Genomic DNA, 21,856 nt, shown 5'->3' on the forward strand with positions numbered 1-21,856 from the left:
AAAAGAGTGCTGTGGGATGCAAGCCAAGAGGATTACCATCCTCCTCGGGGTGGAGGCCCACCTTGCTCCTGGGTACCACAGGAGGGCGCTGTTATGCCCTTCCAGCCAGAGAGGAGGCGGCTGAGTGGGTTCTAGGCCCCCAACACCTGCTTCCTGCCCCATTGTCTTGGGCAGGAAGGAGCCGGGAAGGGAGCTGGAGCCACTTCAGCGGCCGGATCACGGCTGGTCCCGGAGCTTGCCGGCGGACGCGTAGGGGGTGGGGAGTGGTAGCCAGCGGCTTTTCACGGTCTCACACCGCTCCTGACTTGAGGTAATGAGGGGATATCAGACACCTTAGTTCTGCAGCCCCTCCGGATAGGAACCATACCCCGTCTCAGCGTCCCCGCCCTTGTCCTAACCCCGGCGAGTCCCAAACAGACGCTGCCATGGACTCTGCTTCCGTCCCAGTTTATTAGCCCCCACCCAGCCCCCTGCAAGTCCCTCCGCTCCAGCCGCCAGTCCCCCCCGTTGCCCAGCCAGCGAGAGCGAAGGGCGCTCCTCAGTGCCAGGATGTCTAAGTCCATGCCAGCGGCCCTTCGCGTGCAGCCGGGCGGCTTCCATGTTCCGAGGTCCATCGCAATCCAGGCGCTTGGGGAGCCATCCGGGCGGGCGTCGGCGCGAAGGAAGCGATGCCCTCAGTCATCTGGGGAGCAAGCCAGGGGCAACTGATCAGGGCTGCCCACGCTGCCGGTGCTGGAGCTTCCATCGCCCAGGTCCCGGGGTCCGCAAGGGGGCAAGGCGAGCTCCGGTGTCGGACCAGCGCCTGAGCCCCCCGCGCCACCAGGGCCGCCGCGGGGGCCCCACTCCTCGCCCAGCGCCAGGCAGAGCTCCTTAAGCGCTAGATTCTCCCGCAGTAGCTCTTCCTGGCGGCCCTCAAGCTCGGCCAGCTTCTGCCAACAACCGCCCAGGTCCTCGCGCACCGCCCGGGATGCTTGGGTCCCGAAGAGCTGCCACTGGCGCGCGGCGCGCCGCCCGCGCTGGCGCTCCGAGTCCAGAAAGCAGCAGAGGTCGCGCAGCTCGCGGTTCTCGGCCTGTAGGCGCCGGTTGAGCTGCTTGAGCTCGCGGATCTCGCCTAGGTGACCCTGCAGCTGTCGGTTCACCTCCTGCATGAGGCGGCCGCGCTGCACCAGAGCCGCCAAGCGCGCCGCCTCCTCCCGCCGCAGGCGCCGCACCAGCTCCTCCTTGCCCAGAGCCGCCATCTCCTCGTCGGTCAGCTCCTCCAGGCCGCCTGCCTCGGCCTCCATGGCTGCTCAGGTCTCTGGAGCATCGCCTGCCCGCCGCCGCGGTCCAGGTGCCCCACGTCGAGCCCCGCGCGACTGGGGCTCAGGACCCGGCGTCGCCGGCAGCGGGCTGTGGCAGGCTAGCGTAGGCTGCAGCCGCCGCACGGGGGTGGGCACGCGGCAGGGCGCGCGCCGGGGCGGATCGCCTGACGTTAAGGAAGGACAGCCAATCCGGAGTCGCCTCCCTGGAGGGGGGCGGGGCCTGAGCTCCGAGAGCCCCCTTCCCGGCCCGCCCACTCCCGACCGAGGCGTCCCTGACCGTCGGGGACACTGGGTCCCTGCACCCGCTCCTGTCAACCCGAAACTAGGCGCTTCGTGCGTCCCAGTTCCAAACTGCCTCAGGTGCGAGCCTAGGCCTCTGGGCTCCTTCTGAGAACCAAGGCTGCCCTGGAATTGCCCCCCCACCCGCATCCGACAGAGCCGGGACGATCTTTCCATCCTTCCCAGGGGTGGGGTGCCGGGGGAGAGGGGGTGGGGGACACATACAAGGGATTCTTTTGTTCAGGAAGCCTTAATTGTGTGTAAAACCCATGCAGAATAAACTTGATCAAGAGTCTTTAAAGAAGCCTTAATCTGGCAGGGGAGACAAGTTGTTTAAACAAGAAGCAAATGGAGGAGGGATACAGTCTGAGGGACGCCCCCCACCCGGGAAAAGGTTTCCCGAAAGAGACCATATCTGAAGGTCCCGGAAAAATGCATAGGGCTTTGTCAAGTAATGAGAGAGGAAATAACATGGTGAACGATGCTGGGGCCTGCAAGGACCTAGCTGCTTTAGGAACAGTGAGAGTAGCTTGATTTCTTTTTGAAAGGCAGGTGCGTGGAGAAAGGGCTAAGAGAGGGAGACAGGGAGGAAACAAAGGTGGTCGGAAGCCAGATCCTAAGGACTTTCACTACTAGGCTGGCACATTTTCACAGGCCAGTAAGGATTTTAATGAGGGGAGTAACATTTTAAAATATCTATTTTAAAAACGATTGTTCAAGCCCTAACTGGTTTGGCTCAATGGATAGAGCGTCGGCCTGCGGACTGAAGGGTCCCAGGTTCGATTCTGGTCAAGGGCATATACCTTGGTTGGGGGCACATCCTCAGTAGGGGTTGTGCAGGAGGCAGCTGAATTGATGTATCTCTCTCATCGATGTTGCTAACTCTCTATCCCTCTCCCTTTCTCTCTGTAAAAAAATCAATAAAATATATTTAAAAAAAGCAAACAAAAACGATTGTTCAGGCTGCTCTGTGTGAGATGGACGATGGGGAGGGGATGTAGGCGGGGAGATTAGTAAGAACACTGTGTCAATGGGCAAGGAGAATTTTGCGGAAGGACTGGGCTGGGGCCGTGCCAGTGAGGGCGGAGAGAACAAAAGAGATAATAGAAATATTTAGGAGGCAAATCAGCAAACTGAATGTGGAGAGGAGTCTGAGAGAAAGCCCAGGTTTCTGATATGGTGGATGTTGGAGCTGTCACAAATAGGAACATAGGAGATAAACACAGGGGAGACTGACAGGCCTATCTAGCTGGGGCGGGGGGGGGGGGGGGCCTGTGGGGAGAGAGTTTGGAAAGACTCATAGATAGGCTGCCCTCCTGATGTGGACTTCCAGGCAGAGCTCTGAGCTGCAGAGTAAAAGGTCATTAGTTAGTGGCCAGGCAGGGGGATGGGAGGGGTGTAGCCCTGGCCGGTGGCTCAGTTGGTTAGAGCATTGTCCTAAAACACCCAGGCCGCCGTTGGATCTCTGGTCAGAGCACATACAAGACGCAACCAATGAGTGCATGAATAAGTGGAACAACGCATCGACGTTTCTTTCTCTAAAATCAATAAATTCAACAAACAGGCACAAACATGGGAGCAAGTGTAGCATCCCAGGAGAGAAGCTTAGCGGCAGGAAGAACGGAAGGGCTCCCAGCAAAAGGCTTTGGAAGTCGGCTACACACCTTCATCTGCAGAAAAAAAATTTAGGACTGAGCCCTGGGAAACTCCCACCTTTAGGATACAAGCCAGTAAGGATTTGAAAAGAGCTGAGAAAGCGGGTGATGGGGCAGAGGCAGTGACGGGGAAGGGTTCCAGGGTCGGGGAGACGGGCGGGGCGGGGTAGGGGTAGCGGTGGGGACCGGGGAGCCCGGGACTCCCCGTCCCGCGAAGTGGTGGGGCCGCTCCACCACTTCCGCCTCTTCCCTCGCCGCTCCTGCCCCGCCCTCTCTGTCCCGGAAGTGGTCCGTCTGTGGCTCCGGGTGCGGGGAGCGAATTTCGGCGCTCCCGGAAGTGGCTCGCCGGCGGCGCGCCCGCCGGGGCAATACTCGCTCCTGCTGGGGCGCGGCGACTGCTCCCGGGTCCGGGCGTCGCCATGACCAACGAGCTGGATATCTTCGTAGGGAACACGACCCTCATCGACGAGGACGTGTATCGCCTCTGGCTGGATGGTTACTCGGGTCTGTGAGGGGCCGAGCGGTTGTTTGGCTGGGCGAAGGGGCGGAGCCTGCACTTGGCCGTCTGTAAGCGGGCGGAGGAGGGAGGGAGGTTTGCAGGTCGGAGCTGGAATCCCTGCAGGGGCTTTGCGGGCGGGGCGGGGCCTGATGCCGGTGCCTGCTCCCCAGTGAACGATGCGGTGGCCCTGAGGGTGCGCTCGGGAATCCTGGAGCAGACGGGCGCCACGGCAGCAGTCCTGCAGAGTGACACCATGGATCACTATCGGACCTTCCACATGCTGGAGCGCCTGCTGCACGCACCGCCCAAGCTGCTGCACCAGCTCATCTTCCAGATCCCGCCCTCCCGACAAGCGCTGCTCATTGAGAGGTGGGGATGCCAGCCACTCTGGCCATGTACCCATTTTGCAGACTGTAACCGAGGCCCAGGAAGGGACGGGACTCACCCGGGCCCTGAAGAAGTGGAGAGCACAAGGGGCCAAGCCCAGGCTCTGCCAGCCCCCTTTTCCTCTCCCTTAGGGGAAGTCAGTAGTGTCCTCTGCCTCCATGCAGGTACTATGCCTTTGATGAGGCCTTTGTGCGTGAGGTCCTGGGCAAGAAGCTGTCCAAGGGCACCAAGAAAGACCTGGATGACATCAGCACCAAAACCGGCATTACCCTTAAAAGCTGTCGAAGACAGGTGGGCACTGCAGCCTCCTCCTCACCAACACAACATTCCATCCACAGTCCACCCCTGTGGCCACTATCCCAACTCCAACCTCCTCCTCCACTTCTGATTGTGGCAGCAGCTTCAGACCCAGTCTCCTCTCCCCTGTTTTTGTCATCTCAAAGCAATCCCTGCTCTTCAGCCAGAGTGACCTTTCAGAATCCCAGATCTGACCATAGCTTTCTTCTGCCCATAAACTTTCATTGGCTCCTACTCCCTTCTGGGTAGTAGCCACACTCTTTGGCCTTGCCCTTCATACTCTCCCGTGAGCTGGTCCCTGCCAGCCTCCCTAGGCTTGCATTTCCCCAGAGTCCAGCTTTCTTTGGCTTGTGCTGCTCCTGCCTGGAGGCTACAGTTCTTGGCCATGTCTACTTGAAATCCAAGGCAGCGTCAGATGCCACCTTCTTCACAAGCTTCCTGGTGGTGCCAAGGAGAAGTAACTCTTCTTCTGGAACTTTAGTATCTTTTCTCTGCGTCTCCTGTGAACTCCCTGTATACAGCTTAGCATTTGCTCATTTTTTACTTTCTGAGCCTTAGGAGGGTCAGCTCCAGCGCCAGCTGGAGAAGAGCTGTAGAGCGTGGTTCTAAAAAGCGGAGTGAATTCAGTGGTAGGAGCTGAGTAAACGTTGATCTGAGATGGCAAAAGCTAATAGACATTTGTTGAATTGATAACTTACTGAAGGAATAACAGATCAGCATCTGTTGACAGAATAGATAGATAGGTGAGGGATGGTGTTCAGTAAACAATTTATTGGGTGAGCGACCTCTGACCAGTCCTTGCTCCCCTACCTTCCCTGCAGTTCGACAACTTTAAACGAGTCTTCAAGGTGGTGGAGGAAATGCGGGGCTCCCTGGTCGATAACATCCAGCAGCACTTCCTTCTCTCCGATCGGCTGGCCAGGTGAGCGACCGGGCGAGGAGCCGTCTGTCTCCTGCATCGGCACAGTCCTTCCCTGGGCCCTGAGTCTGGTCCCCTTCCCCCTCCCCCCAACCCTTGGCTGTGTGGGAGGATGGTTATCTCATTCCTGGTCTATAAATTGGGTCAGACTGGCCTGGGTTCAAATCCCAACCCGGCCATTCACCAATTGGACTGTTGAGGTGTTGCCTGGAAAGCGGATGGCACAGCTCCGGAGGTCGGCAAGTGCTCAGTAAATGGTAACTGTTACCCCTGTGGTCTCCTGCTACATCCCTTAGGAGACCTGGTTTGAAACCTTTTCACAGATGAGGAGGCCCAGAGAGAGGTGACTTGAAACATGTCACACAGTGAGTTAGGGCGAGAGAGGCCAGAGCTCAGATGCCTAGTAGATGTTGCAGGTGGGAACTGCTTGCTCAGAAGGAATGCCCAGCTCTGACAGGTCTCCTTTCCCCTCCCTGAAGAGACTATGCAGCCATCGTCTTTTTTGCCAACAACCGCTTTGAGACAGGGAAGAAAAAACTGCAGTATCTGAGCTTTGGCGACTTTGCTTTCTGTGCTGAGCTCATGATCCAGAACTGGACCCTTGGAGCCGTCGGTGAGGCCCCCACTGACCCAGGTGCCTGGACACCTCCCCACCCTCTCAGGGCCTGCTACCCCACCAGCCACCTCTGCTCACAGTCCCGTGTCCCCATACACACCTTGTCTGCAGACAAAGGGCCCACTACTTCTCTGTGGTCCGGGGCAAAGCATTCCACCTCCCTGACACTCTGCTTTCTCTTCTGTCTTATGGGGGTGCAATGTGGTGGGTGAGGAAGGCTTGGGTTATCACAGGAAGGCATTTTGTCGTCCCCCCGCCCCCCAACTCCCTTCCTGGGCCTTACTCAGACTCCCAGGTGGATGACATGGATGTGGACTTAGACAAAGAGTTTCTCCAGGACTTGAAGGAGCTCAAAGTGCTGGTGGCTGACAAGGACCTTCTGGATCTGCATAAGAGGTGACTCGGGGGGGTTGTCTGTGGGATGGGGCCTGAAGTGGGGGACCCAGGCAGCTCTAGGCTTGACCTCGTCTTCCTGCAGCCTGGTGTGCACTGCCCTCCGGGGAAAGCTTGGTGTCTTCTCTGAGATGGAAGCCAACTTCAAGGTCTGTGGCCCAAGCCAGCCTATGTCCCTTGGGTATCTCCAGCCTCCCGTGCACTGTCCCACCGGGTGACTCTGTTCATGCCCTAGGTTGACCAGCAGGTGGCGCTGTGGCTCCCTCTGCCCACCTGTGCTGGGGGAGCCAGCTCCTAAACATTGGGGAGTTGATTGAGGGAGGTGGATAGATTTGGAGAGGGGCCTGCCCCTCCCCTAGCCTCTGGGGCAGAAGACAGAACTCCCAGGCCCCCTGCCCCACAGAACCTATCCCGGGGGCTGGTGAATGTGGCTGCCAAGCTGACCCACAATAAGGACGTCCGAGATCTGTTTGTGGACCTGGTGGAGAAGGTGAGCTGTCCTGCCCACTGTCCACTCGTCCCCGCCCTGGCCTGTCTCTGAGCTGTACCAATGCCAGATGTTCCCTTGGGCCCACAGTTCGTGGAGCCCTGCCGCTCTGACCACTGGCCGTTGAACGATGTGCGACTGTTCTTGAACCAGTATTCAGCGTCGGTCCACTCACTGGATGGCTTCCGGTGAGTTACTCCGGCCTCCTGTTCAGCGGGGCCTCGCCCCAGCCAGCCTCCTGCCAGGGCCTGGCCCCCCTGCAGACTCAGGGTTCCCTGTTCTGCTGCCCTGGGGAGACTGTCTCTGTGGACCAGAGTCCTGGCTTCACCTCTAAGAAGCTGTGACTTAACCTTGGGCAGGTTCCTTGATGCCTCAGTTTCCTCACATGTAAGCTGGGGGTGATGATGGTGAAGGTCATAGAATATTGTGAGGATTCAAGAGTGACGGTGCATAGAGCACTTAGAGCAGGGCCGTGACACGGTGGGTTGTGGTAAACCTCGGCCATTACTGTTACCATTATCATTGCAGGCACCAGGCCCTCTGGGACCGCTACATGGGCACCCTCCGTGGCTGCCTCCTGCGCCTCTATCATGACTAAGGCCCCTCCCACCACTCTACTCACACTGACAATAAAGTTGCCATGACTTTGGAGGAGCCTATGCCTGGGTAAACACAGGGTCCGTGTGTGGAGGGTGTATACGCGTATGTATCTAAGTGTCACGGTGTATGAGGACCTGTGTGTACACTGGCCCTGCAGGGACTAGGATGTGTTCAGGAATGGTGTCTATGCTCTCCCTCTCCATTTCCCCACCCAGCGGAGTCCACTGAGAATACAGAATCTTGTCTTTGTTTATTCAACGCATAGCAAGAGGATTGGGAGGACAGGAGAAGACTTTGGGGGTGGCCAGCAAGGATGCAGCAGGCATAGCAGGCGAGAGCGAGGGGCGGGCTCAGGGAGGGCAGGAGACCTTCTTAGCTGGTTGACCCACTCGGGCAGTAATCGGGTACTTGGTGATACCACAGGCATTGCTCCCGCGGTGCAGCCGGAAATAACCCTAGGAAGTCAGAGGACATCAGGGCAGGGCCAGAAGGCGGGGAGAGCCCTGCCCTGTCCTGCCCCAATATCACACTCACCTTCTCACCCCAGTTGGCCCCCCAGGAGTTCTTCAGGATCCAGTATGGGGTGGAGCGACGATGAGAATGGCCTGAGACGTCCTTTGCCTGCCTCCCCTCCACCGACTTGGTCTTACCAAAACCCACCAGCAGGACAACATGGTCCACATTTTGAGGGTCACAGGTGGTGCGTGTGGCCTTGATCACACCATTCTTGTATTGCTGCAGGGGCAGGGGCAGAGGGGCTGAGTCTGGGGCCACATCCCCTATATGTTCTTCCCCCCATTCTCTTCCCTGTCGCACCTGCAATAGCTTCTTGTTGATGGTCACAGTGATGGGGCCCTCAGTGGCCAGGTACTGGGCAATTCCTGGGGGTAGAGGTGCCATCAGGCCATGCCTGCTCTGTTTCCCCTGCTCTCAGCTCATGGTTGTCTCCATCTCTCTCCCTCCCACCCCCATTCCTCCATCTCTGTCTATAGCCCCATCTGTCTGCCTGTGCTGGTTTGTCTATCCCTGTCATCTCTCCTCCCCCCCACATCCGCCTGGGTCTCCACCCTGCCCGCACTCTGCTCGTTGTCCGACAGCATGATGAAATCCTGGATCCAGGCCACCTTTTTGTGCTTCTTAGCCTGGCACTTGGCTCTGACCGCCCCCTGGAATGGGTAGTCCTTTTCGCTGGCCAGGCCACCTGGAAGTAAGCAAGGCCAGGAGACTCAGCCCCAGAACATGCCCGCCCTCAGCCCCCCAGAGAGGCCGGCACTCACTGTTGTTGAGGACAGTTATGAATGCGTCCCAGATGAAGCCGCCACTGCAGCCATCCCCACAGCGGCCACAGTCGAGTAGTTCTGGTGCAAGAAGGGACAATTTGGGTGACTGATCCCCAAGCCCCCTGCCCCCATTGGCAGACATGCCCCCTCTCCCAGCCGTACCCTGCACAGAGACTTCCACAGACTGTCTGGTCTTAATGCCCCACTGGGCTTCGATGTTGCCTGCAGCCGCCATGGCCCAGCAGCACGAGCAGGTTTTCTAGTGGGGAAAGGAGTGGGGGCTGGTAAGGGATCTGGGCTTTGACCCCTCTCCTCTCCTCTCCCTCCCACCACTGGGGCTGGACCGCGCCAGGCTGGGTGAGCAGATACCTGGTCCTTGACAGGTGACATGACACCGGGCGCCTTCCGCCAGTCACACGTGGAGGGCACTGACTCTTCCCACTCATCAGATCCTACCTTTCTGTCCACATTGGGGGCCCTTCCAGCTGCCCTCTGATTCCCATACAGCTGGTCAAACTCCTCCTCTGGGGGACAGATGGGACCACCAAGATCACAATATTGACCCCTCCCCATATTCTGCTTCTCCCGCTCCAGCCATCCACATCCTTGGCCATTTGAGTCCCCGTAATACCCTGAGAGACACAAAGGCAAGGATGCGGAGGCACAGAGACCCAGTTCCTTGCTGCAGTGCATTCCCCTGCACCTGCTCTCAGCCTTGAGCTGAGCTGGGACACAGGCCTCCGGAGTACCTGTCCCTGCCCTCAGTGATTTGGGACAAGCACCCAGGCCCCTGGTCCTCGGGGTCCCTCTCTGGGAAATGAATGCCAAAGGTCCACCCTGTCCATCTGCCAGTACCCCTGGACAAGCTCTGCTTCCCCACCCAGTACCTGTAAGGTCACTGAATGCAGTCACCCCAAACTCGGCTGTGCCTAAGTCCTCCTCCTGCAGCTGCTGAGCCTGGGCCAGGTTTCGGGCAAAGATATCCAAGCGGCGAGCATACTCTGGACCAAAAGACAGGTCTTCCTAGGTTGGCTCCCAAGCCCGTGGGGGCAGGAAATGCCAGGTGTCCTCTCACCCAGATGAGCACTGGCTTCTTTCCTGTGGCCCCTGCCAGCCCCACTGCAGATCATCTGGGCAGAGAAAGTGGCCCCCAGCCCACTAGGGTGGGTTTTCCCAGGAGACGGGAAGGGGACACACTGCCCACCTGGGGGGAGCCAAGTAGAGGGTCTGAAGGCAGAGTGATTCAGAGAAAGGTGGGTGGTTGAGGATGGGCTTCCTGCCACCAGATCACCACCCTCACACTTCTGACCACAGGTGTGGGGCTGGAACATGGCAGGGGTGGGGGAGGATGGGGTACAGGCCCATGACAGGCTGAAAGGCACCCACAGGCTATCCCCCTCAGGGAGATGAGATCCAGAGAGGGGGCGGGAACAGAGCCAGGTGGAGAGGGAGTCCCAACTTGAGGACAAAAGGGGTGTCTAGGTGTTTGCTGAAGGAACCCGTGACTAGATGGTGGTTTCCTGCTCGCTGCCAGGAGGTGCGGGAAAGTGGCTGTGGAGCTGAAGGGCCCTCTGGGCAGACCCCCAACAGCCACCACCTCCCTCCAGGTTCATAGCAAAGAGTGACCGTGTTCAATGCACAGGAATGATGTGCGTTCAAGCAGTGGGGTTCACCTCAAGCCCAGTGTCCACCCTGAGCCTGATTTCATCATTGAGTAAATGGGAGAAGTGGGGCTGGACCAGAGACGAAGGGGTCCCATGATACCTGCCGGGTTCGAGTAACTTCGGTTATACTGGATCTGGAACAGAGTGAAGACCTCTTTCAGCTCCAGCGGCCCCGCACCTGGGTTCTGGAAGGAACCAAGGGTGGTGGGGGAGGGGGTTGGGTGAGGAGTCCTTGATGGGACTGAGCTAGGGCAGTGGTCGGCAAACTCATTAGTCAACAGAGCCAAATATCAACAGTACAAGGATTGAAATTTCTTTTGAGAGCCAAATTTTTTAAACTTAAACTATATAGGTAGGTACATTGTTATTAACTTAATTAGGGTACTCCTAAGGCTTAGGAAGAGCCACACTCAAGGGGCCAAAGAGCCGCATGTGGTTTGCGAGCCGCAGTTTGCCGACCACGGACTAGGAGGTCAGTCAGTTAGTCTGTTCTATCTCCCTGGGTGAGCTTTGGCATATCAATCACCTCTCCAGCCTCAGTTGCTCCCTCTGAGAAATGGGAACAAGTCAGTTTCTGAAGGGGTGAGCCCCATACATGGGGCTTGCAGAAGGAAGGGTTTGGGGAGCAGGTTGCGGGCACTTACCTGGACTCTGAGGGAGTCCTTGATGCCTTGGGCTAGACCTGCCACCAACAGGACCTGGAAGCAGGAGAGATGGACAGTTAGTGCCATGCTGCTGCAGACCAGAGTGCTGGGGACAGGAAACAGACCAAGCTGGAGGTGCTCAGAGGGCGGAGCTGGAGAAACCACTGAGGGGAAACCGGGCTGGGAGGGGGAGGTGGACCCCGCAAGCAAGAGGCTTTCAGGCTTTTATCTCTACAAGGCCCTCTACCTGTCTACTCACACCCCCTTTTCTTCTCTTTTTTAATTTTTTAAAATATATTTTTATTGGTTTTAGAGAGGAAGGGACAGAGAAAGAGAGAAACATCAACAGTGAGAGAGAATCATTGGCTGCTTCCGCACACTCCCTATTGGGGATTGAGCCTGCAACCCAGGCATGTGCCCTTGATCAGAATCGAACCCAGGACCCTTCAGTCCGAAGGGCAATGCTCTATCCACTGAGCCAAACCAGCTAGGGCACACTTTTTCCTTATTCCACAGCTGCTCTCAGCCCACCCTGTTTGGGGCAGTTCTTAGATGGATCTGTCCCTAAGGAGACAGGTCGTGAGAGGGCAGTGACATAAGGCCATCAGCACTGTGAAGGGTAAGCCCAGGGGACTATGGGAGCCACAGCCCCCTGACAACTGGGTGTGGAAAGAGGGTGGTCAGTGGCTCCTGGGAAAACTTGCTCATCCTACAAAGTTTCCTCAGTTCAAGTGTCACCTCCAAGAAGCCTTCCCTGCTCTCATCCTCTGATGTAACCTACAGCCCCTTGAGCCCCTGCCGTGCCTGAGCCCACTTGTGTCTTCCTTCCAACTGCACCAGAGGTGTCAGGCGCCTGCGTCCACAGTGCCCAGGATGTGGCTCGGCTCGGAGCAGGCTGGGTGGGTGTTGTTGACTGAACCATTTGTTGTCATGTTGTTGTTTCCCATGGGTTTTAAACAGGAAAGTGCAGGTGGCAGGAGCGTGTCCAGGGGACAGCAAATAGCAGCTCCTGCCTCCTTTTGTTCTTCATTCCTGTCACAACCTGAGGGGATGTGGGAGCAGAAAGACAGCAGGGTTGACATCTCAGAGCGAGGCCGAGGCCTGTGAAGTCAAGTGCCGGGGAGGGCTGTTGACAGCGGTTTGAAGAGGTCCCCAGGCTGGGGCTCTCCCCCATGCGCCTCCAGGCGGGAAACCAGTGCCCAAGACCAGAGATGGGGGGAGAACTGGTTTTCTGGGGATTGATACCCCAGAAAGGGAGTATCTGAGAGGGAGCAGGAGGAGGGCTCTGGTCCTGGGGTTCATTTATATGTGTGCCTCACTACCTCATTTTTTCATTCATTAGGAACCTGCCCCATGTTGCTGCACCACCCTCACTCCCACTCCAGACAATAACTCAAGGGACTACTCTATTGGGGAAAAAAGAGCCATGCTGTCTTTATTAAAATTCAGTAGACAGACCATCCATAGAGGGGCACCTGGCTACGTGGTTGTAGACCCCTTCACATACCCCAAGCTAGTCTTGGATTGTGTGTGACCTATGACTAAGGCCCCATGTGTCAGCCTCAGGGCTAGAGGTCCCAGTGTGGGCATAAAAGGGGATGAAATAAAATCCGTCTCTGTGGTGGTGGGGGTTGTGGAAACTTGGGGGAGGAGAGACTGGGGGTGTGGAGCTGGGTGACCTTCCTCATTGATCCACTTTTTCCCTCCATTGAATGTGAGCCCCACGAGGCCAGATTTTAGTCATTTTTGATTGGTGCTGTGTCCCTGGTACCTAACACAGAGCCTGGTCAATGGTGGCCACACTGAGCATTTGTTGAATGAATGAATGAATGAATGAATGAATGAACTTCCCCACTCACTCACTTGCACTCATCCTGCAGCTCCTGGCTGGCAGCCGGTGAGGGCTGGGCCAGGGGCCCAGCGCCCTCAAGGGCTCACTGCCTCGAGGAACTCCTGACATCAACCAAGATGAGGCTTTGGGCCCCAGTGCCAAAGGGCAGAAGGCGGGGAAGTTGTTAGGGTCATAGAGGTCAGGAGACAACTCTGAGTGGCAGGTGCACTCAGGCCTAATAGTGCAGATGGAGGCTTGGGTCCAAGTTCGAGACGCCAGCTGTGCAGCCAGCCATTCCCCTCTGGGCCTCTGTCCCTCATCTCCAAGTGGCAGTGACAGTTCCTTTGTCTGGACTGACACCGTGGGGCACCTTCCACCCTGGCTGGCACAGAGCAGCAGTTCAAATGGTGGCTCCTTCATGCTCTACTGTGGGGCAAGGAGCCCAGAGTCTTGTTTTCTTTTTTGTTTGTTTTTTCCTTTTTGGTTTGTTGTTTTTATGTTTTATTAGAGCCCAGAGAGTCTTGGAGTCAGAAGGACTTGTGTTCCAGTCCTGTCCTTAGCACTCTGGCTGTGCCTGGACAGATCTTAGCCTCTCCTCTGTGAGATGGGGTGATAATGGCGCCCCTTCCCTGGCTTGGCAGGAGGGTACATGCTGATACCTGGAATGGTTAGATCTTGATAATCCAGTGCTAACATTTTATTATTATTTAAATAATGGCTTGCCCTAGCCGGTTTGGCTCAGTGGATGGAGCGTCGGCCTGCGGACTCAAGGGTCCCAGGTTCAATTCCGGTCAGGGGCAAGTACCTTGGTTGCAGGCACATCCCCAGTGGGGGGCGTGCAGGAGGCAGCTGGTCGATGTTTCTCTCTCATCGATATTTCTAACTCTATCCCTCTCCCTTCTTCTCTGTAAAAAAATCAATAAAATATATTTTAAAAAGTGGCTCCATTGAGGTATGTAATTCACATACCATAAAATTTACCCTTGTAAATTATACAATTCAGTTGGTTTTTAGTGTATCTATATAATTGTGTGGTCAACACCACTATCTAATTTCAGAGCATTCTCATCATCCCAAAAGAAACCATAACTATTAGCAAATATTTTCAGGATTTGTCCATGTGGCAGCACATATCAGTTCTTTATTCCTTTTTATGACTGAATAATATTCTATCATTTTTTTATCCATTCATATACATTTTGTTTATCCATTTGTAAGTTGATGGAAATTAAACTGTTTCTACGTTTTAGTTCTTATGAATAGTGTTGCTATGAACAAGGTGTACAGATTTTTTTGTGTGGACATGTTTCAGTTCCCCTGGGTATATTCCTAGGAGTGAAATTGCTGTGTCATGTAACATTTTGAGGACCTGCCATAATTTTTCCAAAGCTGGTGCCACAATTTACATTCCCACCCACGTTGTATGAGGGTTCCAATTTCTCCATGTGCTCATCGACACTTGTTAATGTCTGTCTTTTTGGTTTTAAACAGCTATTATTTTTAGCCTCCTCACCCAAGCAGCTGGGAAGGATCTGGGGTGGGAGAGACACTGTCCAGTTCACCCTGCACCCAGGGCTCACCTCGGGACCCTTCCTGGTCACGTCCCTTCCGGGGCATACCCTCCCGGGCAGGGTTGCGTTCGGGGAGATCGCGAGGATAAAGTGGGGTGGCAAAGGGAAGGGAGGGCTCCGCAGTTCCCGCACGTGGTGTGCCCCGAGGCCGGGGATCCCTGGACACGCGGCCTTTCCCGTCTGGCTCCGCCCTCAGACGTGGGCAGGAGAGGCCCCGCCCCTTCCTGGGAGCCGGCCCCGCCCTCGGAGGCGCTCCCTCTGCTTGGAGCGGGGGGAGGAGGCGGAAACCCCGGACACACGGGTGGGAGGAGGGCCGGGGAGACGCTGGCGCGAACCCCTGGCGTCCTGCGCGCCCCGGTTGGGTCCTGCCCGCCTTTTCAGGGGCTTCCATTCATTCTGGGCCAAAGGGGAGCTGCGGCCCCCGCCCCCGACAGCCCTGGGGACGGAGGGGAGCGGGGCCGAGAGGAACGGTTCAGGGCCTGGGAGCGTCTCGCCCCGGGCGAGGGTTCGGGGCCCCGCAGGAAGTTTTGGTGTTTCCAGATGGCTGTCCGGTTCGCAGAATAACAGAGGGTCTAGCTGGCTGAGGCCTGGTCGTCCCAGGATGCGGTTAGGCGTAGGTGCCCAGGACGACGTTCGGGGAGGCGCAGAGTCTGGGGCCCGGCATGAAGCTGTGGGTGGGTGCCCAGGATGGAATTCTGGAGGCGCGGGTTAGGCAGGTCGGGTGTGCAGTATGACATGCTGGGGCGCACAAAGCGAGGGCCGGGGGCTCCCCGGGAGGCCCGGGGGCCGGGCATCAGGATCAGTGCCCCTGGAGCTCGCTAGGGATCCCAGGGGAACAGACCTTGGCCCAGAGCCCGGAGGCGGCTCCGGACGGCGCCGCGGGGGACCGGGCGGGGGCCTGCGGCTGGCCAAGGGCGGAGAAGCGGGGGGTCGGGGTCCCTCCCCCTGGCGCGGGCTCAGGAATCCGCTCAGGGGCGGGCGGAGGCGCCGGGGTGGGCCGCGCCGCGGCGGGCGGGCGGGCGGGGGGCGCTTCCTGGGGCCGCGCGTCCAGGGAGCTGCGCCGTCGGGCCGTCCGTCCGCCCGCAGGCGCTGCCGGAGCCAGCCGAGCCGCCGGAGCCGTGGGCCGCGGGGGCGCCCGGGCCAAGTGAGTGGCGGGCCGTGGGGGGAGGGCGCGAGCCGCAGTCTCGGCCCAGTCGCGGCTGCGAAGAGCGAGGCCCACGCTCCTCCGCCCGCGCCGCTTCGGGACCGGGCGGGGGCGGGGCGGCCTGGGCGGTGGGCCCGGCCCGGCCTGCGCGAGGGGTCGGCTGCGGAGGAGTCCCTCCCTCCCGGGAAGCGCCGGGCTCCTACGTGCGGGCCGAGCGGGAGGCGGCGGGGCCGGAGGCGCTGACCTCTGCCCGCCTCCTCCGCCCAGGATGCTCCCCTTCGCCTCCTGCCTCCCCGGCTCCCTGCTGCTCTGGGCGCTGCTGCTGCTGCTCTTGGGGGCAGCGTCTCCCCAGGATTCGGAGGAGCCCGACAGCTACACGGTGGGGACCGTGGGGCCACTGGCCTGGGATGGGATGGGCAGGGACACAGACCAGGATCCTGGGGGGCTGCTGTTGGGGAAGATCCTCCTCTCCCCTGGTTGGTGGAGCCGCCGGGGCCATTGTTTGGCGCAGTCCCGGGAGGGTGGCTAGGCTCAGGACCCTGACCTTGGCCTGGTCAGTGGAGGGGACAGGAGATGAACACTGGCCACCGCTGGTCCCCTTGTAGGAATGCACAGATGGCTATGAGTGGGACCCTGACAGCCAGCACTGCCGGGGTGAGTGTGCCTGGGGGACCGACCCACCCCCAGGAACCGGGAAAGGGTTTGCAACCCCAGCTCCAAGAGCTGCAGCAGGAGGCCAGTGGCCTGTCCTCTGCCCAGCTCTGTTCTGCGGAGGCCGGCTCTGGTTCTTTGGGGGCCAGCTCAGCTAGGGGTGGGGAAGCCATCCAGGCCCCTCCTTCTCAGGGAAACCCAGGACACCCTGCCCCCACCTCTCAGTTAGCTGGAGAGCAACAGGGCACTGCCCTGAGGAGCACCTTCTGGAAGCACTCTCCTACTCAGCTGTGCCCCATTTCCCCGGAAGGCAGTGTCTGCGGGGGTGGGTAAGGAGACTGGCACCTCACTCTTGGGCTGAGCCAGGGCCAGAGCTTTGGGGAGGGATAGACTCTCTTAGGGACAAGAGACTGGAGGTGACTGTGGGAACAGCCACCCCATCAGCCCTGGCAGGCCCTGGGGAGGGGTCCTGGGCAGGCAGCCTTAGCGTGTTGAGTAGAGAGGGCAGGCCCTGCTGGGGTCACACAGCTTAGAGAAGGCCAAGCTCGGCTGTTGCCTCCCACCCCCTCCACGGCCAGCCCAGGAAGCTGGCTGTGCCCAGCAGGCCCCTCTCTGCAGATGTCAACGAGTGCCTGACCATCCCCGAGGCCTGCAAGGGGGAGATGAAATGCATCAACCACTATGGGGGCTACTTGTGCCTGCCCCGCTCAGCTGCCGTCATCAACGACCTGCATGGCGAGGGACCACCGCCGCCAGTGCCCCCCGCTCAGCACCCCAACCCCTGCCCACCAGGCTACGAGCCTGATGAGCAAGAGAGCTGTGTGGGTAAGAGTCACCCTGGCACGGGGGCCTCCAGTCCACCTACCAGTGTCTGTCACTCATCTTAACAACTCAGACCTCTTGTTCCTCCCTTGCTCAAAAGCCTCCTCAGAGTCCCTGGAACAACACCCGGACCCTCACCCAGACCCTCACTTTGTGTGGGGTCTGCCACAGACGGCCCCAGCTCCTGTCCCTCTACCCTAGCCAGCCTGCGGGACCCTCCCCTCCACTGCTGCAGACACAGTGCAAGCGCTCTGCCTCACAGCCTCTGTCCCCGTACCCCCTTTCCGATCTGGCCCCATCCCTGGGCACCATGGGCCTTGGAGGAAGGCCCTGGCATCAGTGCTCCTAGGACAGGGCCTTGTTTCCTGTGCTTCCCTGGCACGGGCTCTCACAGCTTAGGGGTGCCTTTCCTGCTGGCTCCCAGGCTGGCGGGCTGTTACTTGTGCTGTTGGGAGGGTCTAATCCATGTGTTCCTGTTTTGGGGTACCTCACCCACGTGCCATGTGAGTGGTTCCTGGCCTGTGTGTCCTCCAACATTGTGGTGTCTGTCATGAGGGGTGGTGCAGGGGCTCCCAGGCAGGGGCTGAGTGGTGTCTCCTGCAGACGTGGACGAGTGTGCCCAGGGCCTGCACGACTGCCGCCCCAGCCAGGACTGCCACAACCTGCCCGGCTCCTACCAGTGCACCTGCCCTGACGGCTACCGCAAGATTGGGCCTGAATGTGTGGGTGAGTCCAGGAGCGGCCTTGCTAGTTTCTGCTCTGTGCCCCTGGCCTGGCTCTCGCCCTAGCACCTGATCCCCATCCCAACCCCCCTCCCCCCAGGCCCCTGCCACCTCTGTCACCAGACACAGCACATGATGGGTGTATGTGTGAGTCCTGCCTGATCTGGCCCAGCCCAGCGCCCAGACACAGACAAGACTGTGGGTGGTGAGGCTTTAACCCCCAGCCAGCTTGAGTCCCACCTGACGTCTGCCCTCTGCCCTCCATCCCAGATATAGACGAGTGCCGCTACCGCTACTGCCAGCACCGCTGCGTGAACTTGCCTGGCTCCTTCCGCTGCCAGTGCGAGCCAGGCTTCCAGCTGGGGTCCAACAACCGCTCCTGTGTGGGTGAGGCTGGGCCGGGCTGGGCCAGGCTTTGGGTCCTGGCAGGGTGATGTGGGGTGGGGAGCTAGCTCCCTTCCTGACCAGACCAGGTGAACAGGTGAAATGGGGCCTCCTGGGGCTCTGGGCTGCTCCTGGGCTTTCACTCCTTCCATTTTCCTGGCACCCCTAGATGTGAATGAATGTGACATGGGGGCTCCATGCGAGCAGCGCTGTTTCAACTCCTATGGGACCTTCCTGTGTCGCTGCCACCAGGGCTACGAGCTGCACCGGGATGGCTTCTCCTGCAGTGGTGAGAGCTCCACCCCAAGTGTTCCTCCATCGGCCCCCCTGTGTCACGCTGTGCCTCCTGCCACACGGTCCTCCATTTGAGGCCTCCATGTCCCGTTCATGCTGCACCCACGTACCTACTAAATACTTCACCCCCAGCTGGTTGCATTGCAGGCTCCTGCAGACCTGCCCACCACGACTCCCAGCCTGGTAGGGAAGGCAGAGGGGAGCAGTCAGGTCAGGGGGCAGACTGAGCAAGGGTGCAAGTGGCCTCCTCCCTTGTCGTCAGGCTGACTTGCATTGGAATCCAGGATTATGACAAGTCACTCTTCTCTCTAAACCCATTTATTCATCTGTAAAATGGGTTGTCTTGAGAACTAAGTGGGAAAATGACAGGCTTCAAGTCCCAAGCAGCAACACTTTAAAGTGAATGCCATTCATCCAGAACTTTCCCTGTGCGGGGAAAGTTCCCTGAACTTTCCTTATATACTTGACTTTATTTAATCCTGCCAGCAATCCTATAAGGTAAGTATAATTTTTTTTCCTTTCTCTGCAAAATGAAGACATTATCTCCTTCAAGGTTTGTTGAGAGGCTTACAAGAAAAACATAAGCATAAAGTCCTTCAACAAAGAGGGGTTAAGTGACTTGCCCAAGATCATACAATTAGGAGGAGATGGGGCCAGTTCTCCACCCCAACTTCTCATTCCATGTCAACTGGCCACATACCCTGTTCATATGATGCTTTGCTGCCCAGTAAGGCCCCATTGGTCCCTGGCTCGGGGCACGGCAGCATCAGGGAAACCTGAGTAGAAAAGCTGGTTCCTGCCTGTGCAGATCACAGTGGCAGGAGGTGGCTGTGGGCTGGTTGTGGGTTGCAGGAATTGGGAACCAGAGCCGACTGGGCCCTCAAGGCTCAGCTAGTCTAACTCACTCATTTTATTGACAGCGAAATTGAGGTTTCCCAAACTCAGTCAGAATAAAACCAAGCCTCTAGTGCTTTCATTTAGTTTCCTCTTACAGTCGGTGAGCTGGGCGGTCTGGGCAGACCTTTCTTTGAATTCTCTGTACCCCTGCTGTGCTTGCATGGCTGTCTCATCCCCGTCTTCCCACACTGGACCTAACGGGGCTGCGCTCTCTCAGTAAACGTTTATGGGGCTGAATTGAGAGAATTGCCCTGATCCAGAGCCCTGCTCCCTCCTCCCGCAGATATTGATGAGTGCAGCTACTCTAGTTACCTCTGCCAGTACCGCTGCGTCAATGAGCCCGGCCGCTTCTCCTGCCACTGCCCACAGGGCTACCAGCTGCTGGCCACGCGCCTCTGCCAAGGTACAGGTTGCCCAGGTGGTGGGCAGGGTGCTGTCAGGGGTTAGTGGCCTGATGTCCAGGTTCCAGCCCCTCTCCCCTGGCACAGACATTGACGAGTGTGAGTCCGGTGCACACCAGTGCTCTGAGGCCCAAACCTGTGTCAACTTCTATGGGGGCTACCGCTGTGTGGACACCAACCGCTGCGTGGAGCCCTATGTGCAGGTGTCCGACAAGTGAGTCAACTGGAGGCCACCCCCTCCACACACAGTGCAGCTCCCATTGGGCTCTGCAGCTGGCCGGCCACTTTTGGGGCTGGCAAGTGCCCCGGGGGTTGACGGGAGTTGCAGTCCTTCATGACAACCATGCGCACTAATTTTGGGGGTGGGCCAAATCGGGGGAATGGACGAGGACCTCATTCGTATCCCCTTCCCGTGGGCCCTAGTCGCTGCCTCTGCCCAGCCTCCAACCCCCTGTGCCGGGAGCAGCCCTCCTCCATCGTGCACCGCTACATGAGCATCACCTCGGAGCGGAGCGTGCCCGCCGACGTGTTCCAGATCCAAGCGACCTCCGTCTACCCCGGCGCCTACAATGCCTTTCAGATCCGTGCTGGAAACTCGCAGGGGGACTTCTACATTAGGGTAAGGCTTTCCCCTACCTCGACCCCTACCCCTCAAATGACATGCATAATCCAAAATTGGATTCCAGGAAACCTTAAACGGGAGATTCGGTTATGCCACCATGCCCCGCCCCGGGGGGCGGAATTTCTGTAGAAAGGTAGGGGTGTTGTAAATTCCCTTGGAACAAACTAGATTGTTACATGTACTTCTAAGGACACACTGGGGTGTGAGTTTCGTACCTGGCCCCCGGTTCTTCACCCTTAGAACAAGTGACTGACAGGAGAGGACTTCCGAGGTTACAGGCAGAGTCCGTGAAGGACAAGCCGGGGGCGCTGGGCCTGAGACGGGGTTGGGGCAGTGGCCTGGGGTCAGAGGATCAGCCCTGCCAGTGGAGCTGTTAGGAGGGAGGGGTCCAGGGGTGAGTAGTGAGAGGGCGCACAGGTTTGTCTGGTATCCGTCCTTGTTTTATTTCTGAAATTGAAAGCTTTGAAGGAGAGATGCTTGCTCCAGGTCACCAAAGGCCTCGCCACTCCCCGAAGTCTCACACCTGGCCCTGAGTTACAGTTGACCCTGGTTAGACAGAAGAACTAGCTGGAAAGGGCGGGAAGAGCACCAGTGAAAGATTTCTGAGGGCGGGAGCCTGGGTGCAGGGGATGAGATGTCAAGGGTGTCATGGAACCTGATGACAGCCTGGGACCACAGCCTGGCCAGGGCTCTCTCCCCACTTCACAGACAGCTGGTTGTGGGTGCAAGACAGGGGCAGGGAGGTGATGCTGGCGGAGGGTCCTGGCACGAAGGTTGATGCAATCTACATGTCCCCCCCACCCACTGTGCCCTGCAGCAAATCAACAATGTCAGCGCCATGCTGGTCCTCGCCCGGCCCGTGACGGGCCCCCGGGAGTATGTGCTGGACCTCGAGATGGTCACCATGAACTCCCTCATGAGCTACCGGGCCAGCTCTGTACTGAGACTCACCGTCTTCGTGGGGGCCTACACCTTCTGAGGAGTGGGGAGAGCCCTCAGGGGGGAGGTCCCTGTAGCCAAGAAGCCCGGGCTCAGGGATGACCGCGTTCTGCTAAAAGGGAAGATGCTGTGTGAAGGGTAGAGAGAGAGGCAATAAAGGGAGAAAGAGGAGTCCTGGTGGCTGAGAGGGCGGGTAACACCGTAGTGAACCCCAGGCTGGGGAAGGGCCAGGCTTGTGGGAGGCGGGGGTTGGCTCAGGTTGAGGGGACCGCTTTGGCAGAAGTTGGGAGCTGTGTCCCCAAGGCTGGGATTGGTCTATGTACCATGGGCATCAGAATCGCCCTGAGAAGGAAGTAACAAGGCTGCAAGCCCGCAGCAGAAATGTGGGCTTGGCTGGTTTGCAGGGAGCCTGAGAAACCCTGTTCTCGGCAGTGCCAGGAGGCCCTGGTTCCAATCCTCCCTTGGCCTCAAACTATCAATTGGACAAACCCTGGTAGCTCTCTGGGACTCAGTTTTCCAATCCATAAAATGAGGCGATTTGACTGTTAGTGCTTCTT

The 21,856-nt window shown here is 58.3% G+C and overlaps 4 protein-coding genes across 9 annotated transcripts; 2 read left to right on the top strand and 2 right to left on the bottom strand.

Annotated features, from left to right (window-relative positions):
• Nucleotides 1–431: 431 nt before the first annotated feature.
• On the bottom strand, nucleotides 432–2,385 carry CCDC85B (coiled-coil domain containing 85B). Its single transcript, XM_036326598.1, has one exon. The coding sequence runs from the start codon at nucleotides 1,281–1,283 to the stop codon at nucleotides 675–677; it is 609 nt and encodes a 202-aa protein (XP_036182491.1). The 5' UTR covers nucleotides 1,284–2,385; the 3' UTR covers nucleotides 432–674.
• A 1,168-nt stretch (nucleotides 2,386–3,553) lies between these two features.
• LOC118665284 (FGF1 intracellular binding protein) lies at nucleotides 3,554–7,487 on the top strand. Of its 3 annotated transcripts, none has more exons than XM_036326604.1 (10): nucleotides 3,554–3,739; nucleotides 3,905–4,103; nucleotides 4,286–4,412; nucleotides 5,240–5,340; nucleotides 5,817–5,971; nucleotides 6,241–6,349; nucleotides 6,432–6,495; nucleotides 6,750–6,836; nucleotides 6,924–7,021; nucleotides 7,362–7,487. In XM_036326604.1, exons 1-10 carry the CDS (start codon nucleotides 3,655–3,657, stop codon nucleotides 7,429–7,431), a joined length of 1,095 nt encoding a protein of 364 aa, XP_036182497.1. In that variant the 5' UTR covers nucleotides 3,554–3,654; the 3' UTR covers nucleotides 7,432–7,487. The 3 variants fall into 3 exon arrangements, with proteins under 3 accessions (XP_036182497.1, XP_036182498.1, XP_036182499.1); XM_036326605.1 differs by having other exon boundaries at nucleotides 3,555–3,739; nucleotides 5,817–5,950; XM_036326606.1 differs by having other exon boundaries at nucleotides 3,662–3,802.
• Nucleotides 7,488–7,664: 177 nt separating this feature from the next.
• Nucleotides 7,665–11,127, bottom strand: CTSW (cathepsin W). Of its 4 annotated transcripts, XM_036326602.1 has the most exons (10): nucleotides 11,022–11,127; nucleotides 10,478–10,562; nucleotides 9,601–9,714; nucleotides 9,083–9,237; nucleotides 8,876–8,972; nucleotides 8,711–8,791; nucleotides 8,512–8,634; nucleotides 8,250–8,314; nucleotides 7,968–8,168; nucleotides 7,665–7,888 (listed from the first exon to the last, which is right to left on the bottom strand). In XM_036326602.1, exons 1-10 carry the CDS (start codon nucleotides 11,106–11,108, stop codon nucleotides 7,784–7,786), a joined length of 1,113 nt encoding a protein of 370 aa, XP_036182495.1. In that variant the 5' UTR covers nucleotides 11,109–11,127; the 3' UTR covers nucleotides 7,665–7,783. The 4 variants fall into 4 exon arrangements, with proteins under 4 accessions (XP_036182495.1, XP_036182496.1, XP_036182493.1 ...); XM_036326603.1 differs by lacking the exon at nucleotides 8,512–8,634; XM_036326600.1 differs by having other exon boundaries at nucleotides 7,968–8,314.
• A 4,287-nt stretch (nucleotides 11,128–15,414) lies between these two features.
• EFEMP2 (EGF containing fibulin extracellular matrix protein 2) lies at nucleotides 15,415–21,847 on the top strand. Its single transcript, XM_036326609.1, has 11 exons — nucleotides 15,415–15,567; nucleotides 15,835–15,946; nucleotides 16,173–16,221; nucleotides 16,837–17,043; nucleotides 17,644–17,766; nucleotides 18,033–18,149; nucleotides 18,316–18,435; nucleotides 19,621–19,740; nucleotides 19,826–19,952; nucleotides 20,162–20,357; nucleotides 21,178–21,847. Exons 2-11 carry the CDS (start codon nucleotides 15,836–15,838, stop codon nucleotides 21,337–21,339), a joined length of 1,332 nt encoding a protein of 443 aa, XP_036182502.1. The 5' UTR covers nucleotides 15,415–15,567; nucleotide 15,835; the 3' UTR covers nucleotides 21,340–21,847.
• Nucleotides 21,848–21,856: the final 9 nt, after the last annotated feature.

This window comes from Myotis myotis, unplaced genomic scaffold, assembly GCF_014108235.1.
Source record: "Myotis myotis isolate mMyoMyo1 unplaced genomic scaffold, mMyoMyo1.p scaffold_m19_p_10, whole genome shotgun sequence".
NCBI lineage: Eukaryota > Metazoa > Chordata > Mammalia > Chiroptera > Vespertilionidae > Myotis > Myotis myotis.